This window comes from Bison bison, unplaced genomic scaffold, assembly GCF_000754665.1.
Source record: "Bison bison bison isolate TAMUID 2011002044 unplaced genomic scaffold, Bison_UMD1.0 scf7180017864378, whole genome shotgun sequence".
NCBI classification, from domain to species: Eukaryota; Metazoa; Chordata; class Mammalia; order Artiodactyla; family Bovidae; genus Bison; species Bison bison.
In genome coordinates this window covers 1,152,539-1,160,548 of record NW_011494950.1, presented here as the reverse complement: position 1 = coordinate 1,160,548, position 8,010 = coordinate 1,152,539, and the positions used below count along the sequence as shown (strand labels likewise).

At 42.7% G+C, this 8,010-nt stretch overlaps 1 protein-coding gene across 1 annotated transcript in view; it reads left to right on the top strand.

Annotated features, from left to right (window-relative positions):
* The window catches only part of LOC105001045 (granzyme A), an 11,178-nt gene extending 3,537 nt beyond the window's left edge, over positions 1 to 7,641 (top strand). The window contains exons 3-5 of the mRNA XM_010857160.1: positions 1,548 to 1,689; positions 5,024 to 5,296; positions 6,721 to 7,641. Coding sequence (XP_010855462.1) covers positions 1,548 to 1,689; positions 5,024 to 5,296; positions 6,721 to 6,873 — 568 coding nt within the window. The 3' untranslated portion in view covers positions 6,874 to 7,641. The remainder of the gene's footprint in view (positions 1 to 1,547; positions 1,690 to 5,023; positions 5,297 to 6,720) is intronic.
* Positions 7,642 to 8,010: the final 369 nt, after the last annotated feature.

The following is an 8,010-nucleotide window of genomic DNA, read 5'->3' as shown; positions in this document are numbered from 1 at the left end:
CTTTTGAATATTCTATCTAGGTTGGTCATAACTTTCCTTCCAAGGAGTAAGTGTCTTTTAATTTCATGGCTGCAATCACCATCTGCAGTGATTTTGGAGCCCAAGAAAATAAAGTCTGACACTGTTTCCACTGTTTCCCCATCTATTTCCCATGAAGTGATGGGACCAAATGCCATGAACTTCGTTTTCTGAATGTTGAGCTCTAAGCCAACTTTTTCACTCTCCTCTTTCACTTTCATCATGAGGCTTTTTAGTTCCTCTTCACTTTCTGCCATAAGGGTGGTGTCATCTGCATATCTGAGGTTATTGATATTTCTCCCGGCAATCTTGATTCCAGCTTGTGCTTCTTCCAGTCCAGCATTTCTCATGATGTACTCTGCATATAAGTTAAATAAGCAGGGTGACAATATACAGCCTTGACGTACTCCTTTTCCTATTTGGAACCAGTCTGTTGTTCCATGTCCAGTTCTAACTGTTGCTTCCTGACCTTCATACAGGTTTCTCAAGAGGCAGGTCAGGTGGTCTGGTATTCCCATCTCTTTCAGAAGTTTCCACAGTTTATTGTGATCCACACAGTCAAAGGCTTTGGCATAGTCAATAAAACAGAAATAGATGTTTTTCTGGAACTCTCTTGCTTTTTCCATGATCCAGTGGATGTTGGCAATTTGATCTGTGGTTCCTCTGCCTTTTCTAAAACCAGCTTGAAGTTTTGTTTTTTGCTTTAGTTCTTTATTTGGCTGCATGGCATCTTTGCTGCATCAAAGAGTATCTTTCATTGTGGCACGCAGACTCTCTAGTTGTGGCATATGGTCTCAGTAGTTGCAATGCACAGGCTTAATTGCTCTGAGGCACATGGGATCTTAGTTTCCCAACTAGGGATCGAACCTGCATCTCCTGCACTGCAAGAGAGATTCTTTTTTTTTTTTTGCAAGAGAGATTCTTAACCACTGGACAACTAGGGAAGTCCCCTAGATTCAGCTTTAAAATTTCACTATTATGTCAAGATTCATTTCTTCAGTTCTACATATTCAGTTCTAGGCTCTTTTCCATCTTTGTCATCTTTGTGAGGACAAGCAAGTTATACTATCTCCCCCAAAGAAATAAACCCGCTACTTCTGCTCTCATTCTTTGGTTTAGTCTCTAGTCCTTGGGTTGAGTTTCTTCCACTAAGTGTTGATTCCACAAATCCAAGGCAGATGGAGAAACTGGCAGCTCTTCTTTCCTCAGCAGCCCATGTGGTCAGCACCCAAGCACACCTCTCCAGGCCTTGCCAACCCAATGCTCCTGCTGCTGCCAAAAGGCCTGGGATTCCCCTCCTGTTGCTTCTTCCCTGAAAAGATCTGAAGTTGAAGCATCTAAGATAACACATGTCATAGGAGTTTTAGGTAAAACACCTAAAGAAAAAAGCCTCATAAATGCCCCCTAACTTGCTGTGCTTATTTATATATAGAAAACCATGTAAAAGAACTGATAGGATTAATAAATTAAATTCATACTTAATTTCATCTGTTCTGTCACATAAATTATATCATCCTTGCTTTTTCCAGGAAGGGCAATCCTCAAGTTATTCTTGGGGCCCACTCTACATCCCATAAAGAGAAACTTGACCAAGTATTTTCCATTAAAAAGGCAATTCCCTACCCATGCTTTGATCCACAGACATTTGAAGGGGATCTTCAACTACTTCAGGTAAACATGTTTTTTTTTTCAATAACTATTTTGAAATTGCAAAATTTTGAAATTTGGTCGGTTTAACCTGAAACCAGTTTTACACACTGGCCTCATAGCCAAGACTGGCTAATGCCAGGATGTAGGTATAAGAAGCACAGCGGGGACCCAACATAATTACACAAATGTTCACCTTCTTGGAAGTCAGTTCAATTTAAAAAATATTGACAAAAGTCCTACTGTGGTAAGACCCGTCAATCCAAAGTGATAATGCCACCAGCAACTCAATTACAGTCAAACCAAGTTGCACTTGTTGACTCTTGCTCAGCAAGGGCGACTGTACACCATTAGGAATCATGGAGTGACTTGTAAGAGTGTTAGATGGGACTTATCCCAGGATTTGGGCTCATGTCAGATGAGAAGGAGTATTCTAGGAAGTAGGAGTTTGCTCTGAACTGACTATTGTCAGGAAGTGGGGTAATTCTATGATGGAGCACCTCAGTGAATCTTACTTACCTAGGAGGCTAAATCTGTGATTGATAAGAAGCAGCGGCCACTCATTTTAGCCATAGGGGGCATTTGGTCATTTTTGTGGCAGGCAAAATGACCTTACTTTTGCCTGTACTCAAACATGACCGCAAAGTGGCCTGGAGCCTTGCTCCTTTCTTTAGGCTCACCTTGTCTGATATTAAAAGCAAAAGTATTAGTTGCTTAGTCGTGTCCAATTCTTGTGATTCTTGTGACCCTGTGGAGTGTAGCCCACCAGGCTTGTCTGTCCATGGAATTCTCCAGGCAAGAATCCTGGAGTGGGTTGCCATTCCCTTCTCCAAGGGATCTTCCCGACCCAGGGATCAAACCCAGGTCTCTTGCATTGCAGGCAGATTCTTTACTGTCTGAGCCACCAGGGAAGTCCTATCTGATATTGGTGGTCTATAAAAGTGTTCATGATCAGTAGGAAAAGTTGTGGCCCATCTGTAAGTGCCAGTAAGATTTTCTCTCTTCATAAGATAAACAGGTGCTGTTCTCAAAGTGTTCACAGTTTCTAGTGAGACAGACAGACAAATACATCAACAGTTCTGATCTGGCTGTGATGTATTTGTCTTAGTGATTTATTTGTCATCAGTGATGGAGATCACTAAGAAGGGGGCTCCGAGGGAACACGGGCCGTGTCCAGGCAGTCAGGGAAGCTTTCTTAAAGAAGGTACAGGAGTCAGGAGGCAAAAAAGAGGAAAGGGCCTTCCAGGCAGGAAGTATAAGAGGAGTCTTTAATGGAAAATGCATTTGGAGGAAGAGGGAAGAAAGGGAAGTTATCATGAAATTTAAGAAAAAGGGAACCCAGACATCGTAATGGGAAGAAGTTTGAACTTTATGGGGAACGAAATGGGAAACTATTTTAAGCAGGGCAGTGACATGGTCAGACTTGTTATTAGGAGGATTACCTGACTGCTATGCAGAAAGTATGATAGAAGAGGCAGAATTGGGCAGTGTGTGCAATTCACACTCTTCCTAAGAGGGTTGAGGAGAAATTTCCCCAGCAAGACTTAAGAGGAAGCTCAAGGAATCCACACGTTCCCATACTAGGAGTAAAGAGAGGACCTAGAGCTTTGTATGCTTATGGCAAACTCCCCACACTCCCTGCCCCCCCGTACTTATCAGTGACCCTCACACTTTCTGCCTTGAGACTCTGGGCCCTGCCTCTCTCTCACCGTCTCCTCTCCTCCCCGATACTCTAATTCCCTCCCGTCCTGCTTCCTGCACGGGGCAATGTAACTCCCTCTCCCGCCCAGTAGAGGGCGCTACCTGGCCTGCTGCCCTCCTGCCTTTTTCTCCACCTCAGGGCACTTCTGACATATTAAATACTTTAGATTGTTTGTCTGTCTCCCTCAGTGCGATGTCAACTCCAAAGAACAGATATTTTTATCTTTTTATTTCTCCCCTATACCAGGGAGTATAGTGCCTAGTACACGGTAGACCTTCCATAAACATTTCTGAATAATTTTGGATAAGGAATGGAATTAAGCCAGACAGTGGCAAACCCATCAAGGGAAAAGATTCTGAACTCAGGTTTCAAGAAAGTGGTAGCAGTGGTCAAGTCTCCTTTAGGACTTAAATATCTTTACAAGAGTGTGCGGTGAGTAAGGGGTGCGAAGAAGAGTCAGGAAACCCCCTCTCGCCTCTGACACTGTGGCCAGAAAGGTGAGGTTGCTGGAGAAATCTTAAAGAGGGTGTCAGGACCTCCCCATGGTTAACCTTCCAGTGTGAAAACCTACTGATGTGCCCATCGCTGGTCTGTGTGCCTGACCCCAGGAGTGCTGTCTACAAGTATATGCATCCTGACTCCAATGCTGATCCATTCATTCAGACCTGAAGTCCTTTCTGGGGGTTCTGCTGCCTCCTTGTCAATCCAACCAGATAACAAGTGTGAAGACTTGCGAGAGTGTGAGCAGGACAGAAAGACAGGTGTTGCACATGGGCATTTGAAGTTCTGTGGAAAGAGTTTAAGCAGTGGCCATTTCTTTTTCTAAATTCTAATGGGTGGCGCGGGGGCACATCATCGACTCAGAGGGGGCACTGAGGAAGTGGGGACTGTCTAATGTCAGGAAGTGGGGCCTGAAAGCAATGCAATGATAGGAGTCTGGCAGTGGCCTCTGCTGCTGTGCTCCTGTGTTTTTAGAAGGTCTGCAATACTAGGACTCCCTACAGCTTGAGGCAAGAAGGAAAGAACTAGAATTATCTTCCTCTACTCTCTTCTCAACTTCTATCACACTCCCGACTCTCCTGACCTTGAATTTTCAGAAGAAAAAGAGAGAAAGCAAGGTAGTGAGGCAAGAAGAGGGCTTGGCGAATGAAAGAAAAGGGCAAAGTGTGCGTGAGCCCTCGAAGGCAGCGCAAGTGGTTTGCGCTTGCTCAGAAGAGGGGAAGCCACGTTTCCACTGAAGTGGAAAATGACACTGACCCCTTTCCCACCCTGCCCCACTGCACCTGGAGCTCTGGTTTCCTTTCATTGGTCTTAATATCAGTCAGTTCACAAACTTAAGATCACCTGAATAAAATAATGATTGAGCTCTCCAACACAGCTTTTCAGCCACAGAACTGTCAGCCACCACCAATAAAATTTCATCATTGATGGGTCAACTGAAGTTTACTAGACTATCCTAGCAAAACATGCCTGAAAAGGTGTGCTGTGACTTTAAAAAACCAATAACTGATAGTCAATTCGGTTGGAACATGTTTTGATTTATATTCTTCATAAGAACATGCTAAATAAGCAAGTTATCTATTTAAGTCAGAGCTGTTTTCTGGGTTTGGTTATTGTTGTCCTTGCCTTAAACTGCATCTTCTGTCTCTTTTCTAGCTGGAAGGTAAAGCAACTATGACCAAAGCTGTAGGAATACTTCAGCTACCAAGAACAGAAGACGATGTCAAACCCCACACCAAGTGCCATGTGGCAGGATGGGGAAGCACCAAAAAAGACGCATGTCAAATGTCTAATGCCTTGAGAGAAGCCAACGTTACAGTGATAGATAGGAAAATATGCAATGATGCCCAGCACTATAATTTTAATCCAGTTATTGATCTCAGTATGATCTGTGCTGGTGGTAGAAAAGGTGAAGATGATTCATGTGAAGTAAGTAAATTAAAATTTTAACCATTTTGGGCAATGGGAAATCAGGTTAAATAGCATGCCTAAGAAGAACAAGGTGGTCTGTTGTTAGTGAAACCTACCATCCAGGGAAACTCCTCTCATTACCAGTGATCAGGATCACACTTAACCACCACTTATGGTGCTATGGGCTTCCCTGGTGGCTCAGATGGTAAAGAATCCGCCTGCAGTGCAGGAGACCTGGGTTTGATCCCTAGATTAGGAAGATCCCCTGAGGGAGGGCATGACAACCCACTCCAGTATTCTTGCCTGGAGAATCCCCATGGACAGAGGAGCCTGGCAGGCTACAGTCCATGGGGTTGCAAAGAGTTAGACACAATTAAGCAACTAAGCACAGCACATGGATTCTGTCCCGCTGATCATGACAGCTGGCATTTATCAGATGCCAAGAACTATACTAAGTTGTATACTCTACGCCAGTTGATCCTTAAATAGCCCCATGCGATAGACACTATTATTATCAATCCTATTATATAGATGGGGCTTCCCTGGTGGCTCAGTGGTAAAGAATCCTCCTGCCTTGGGTCAGGAAGATTCCCTGGAGGAGGGCAAGGCAACTCATTCCACTATCTTTGCCTGGGAAATCCCATGGACAGAGGAGCCTGACAAGCTACAGCCTATGGGATCGAAAAAATGTCAGACGCGACTTAGCGACCAAACAACAAATTTTACAGGTGGGGAAATTAAGACATAGAAAGTTACTTAACTTCCCAAGTTAGATAATGGCAGTCAGTAGGGGGGACCTGGACTTGAACCCAGGCCACCTGATGACTCCCAACTCTTGCGTTGTTCTGCCTCTCCATGTGCCAAGAATGGGCTTAAGTAGGGTTCGGCCTTATTTAGAACGCATGTTCCGGAAGTGGTTTGCAGGGTCAGAGAGAATATGAAATGAGAACTGATGAACCCTGGAAAAGAGCCCTAAAATTTGTTTGAACTCTCACAAGTACTCCTTGGTCTGAGATGGCTTACCCTGTGTCCTTCTTCAAAGCAGGATATAATTCAAATCCCATCTCATGCCTCAGGCAGTCCCAACATCCAGTCTCTTCCCCTAGCATCTACTGACCAAGAAAAGGGGATACAGGGCGACTGAGGGAGACAGTTATTTTCACTGTTAAAGGCTTCCTTTGCTACTCTGCCTTTGTTTTACCGATGAAAATAAATTTTGCACATCTCCAGAATTGTCTTTTGCAAAAGGGAAATGATTGGAAAATATTAACAGATCTGTGTAATTGATGCTGAGGGCAGACAATTAATAAAAGAGATATAAATTAGCCTTTAAGGAAAGAGAGAAAATGTGTGAGTGAATGAGTGAATGAATGAATGACTAAAAGGGTGATTAAATATCCTTGGAAAGCACTCCTGTCTAAATTTGTAACTTTCTGTTTCAGGGGGATTCTGGAAGTCCTCTGATATGTGATAATGTTTTCAGAGGTGTCACTTCCTTTGGCAAGTGTGGTAATCCCCAGAAGCCTGGCATCTACATCCTCCTTAACAAAAAATACCTCAACTGGATAAAGAAAACCATTGCAGGAGCCATATAACATTTCTACTTCAAAGTAGAAAATCGAAGTAACCAAGTGAAAGGGTTTTAAACTTGACCTATCCGAAGAAGCATCTTGCAGCCCTCTGAACTTCACATACAAAATGCCACCTGTCTAAAATAAATTCAGCAGTGAAAGAAATGACCTCCTGCTGTCACTCTTCCCCGATCAGCAAAGACTGAGTCATCACATGTTCTCTATCCATGGTGAGAGACGTCCCCTGAGAAACAGTTCTCCAATTCCGTGACTTTTTGTTCTATTCAGAATTTGGACTCTCACTTTCGAGTTCATTCTTAAAAGGAAGTCAATCTCGAAAAAGTTAGAATATTCTCCTTTCTTCCAAATGAAGATCCAAAATATTTCTGCTCTTAGAAATTCAGAGCCTGATATTGTATTCAGTGTGAGAGTAAAGACAGAGATAAGGAGGGATTATTCACTTCTTACTATATGCTTCTGCATTGCTTAACTTCTTACCAAAATTCTAATTATGAATACAGTGGGAAAGACTCAGTGTGTGTTTTAGATAGTGGGAAAATTTAGAATTTGAGGTTAGACATAATTCAGGGAAACTGCATCATTTATTAATTACAAGTAGACTAAAATTACATAGATGAGTAGGCTGCAGTCCAGCCAGTACTTTGGTATGTATTTTGCTTTAGCTAGACAATTTATATTTGCAAGCACTAAGCTTAGTTCTATGTTATTCTTGATAGACTGTGCTATATAATAAATAAAGATGGCTTTTTTATTGCCTACCATTTATAATCACATCTTTTTGTTGCACTGTTTCTCCAAAGAGCTAATTTATAAATGCTCATTCTGTAATAATTCTGGCTGACTTATCCAATTTAATTCCTCACACATTTCCTGAGGGCCCACCATGTGCCAAGCATTCTGTCCAGGTTTATAAATATTAAGACGTGACCACTGCTTTCAACATGTTTGAAGCCTAGTAGGAAGCAAGGAGAAATCCATAAGAATGAGGACATCTGCTTTGGGTTCTAAAGAACACGTAACAGAGTAAGGCTATCTACTGTGTTGAGAAGTGATGGGGGAAAGATAAGCAATATTTCACACTCCCAGAAGCCATCCCAATTATCTCTCAGAGTCTACCTCCTGAGATTTGCGTTATGTTTA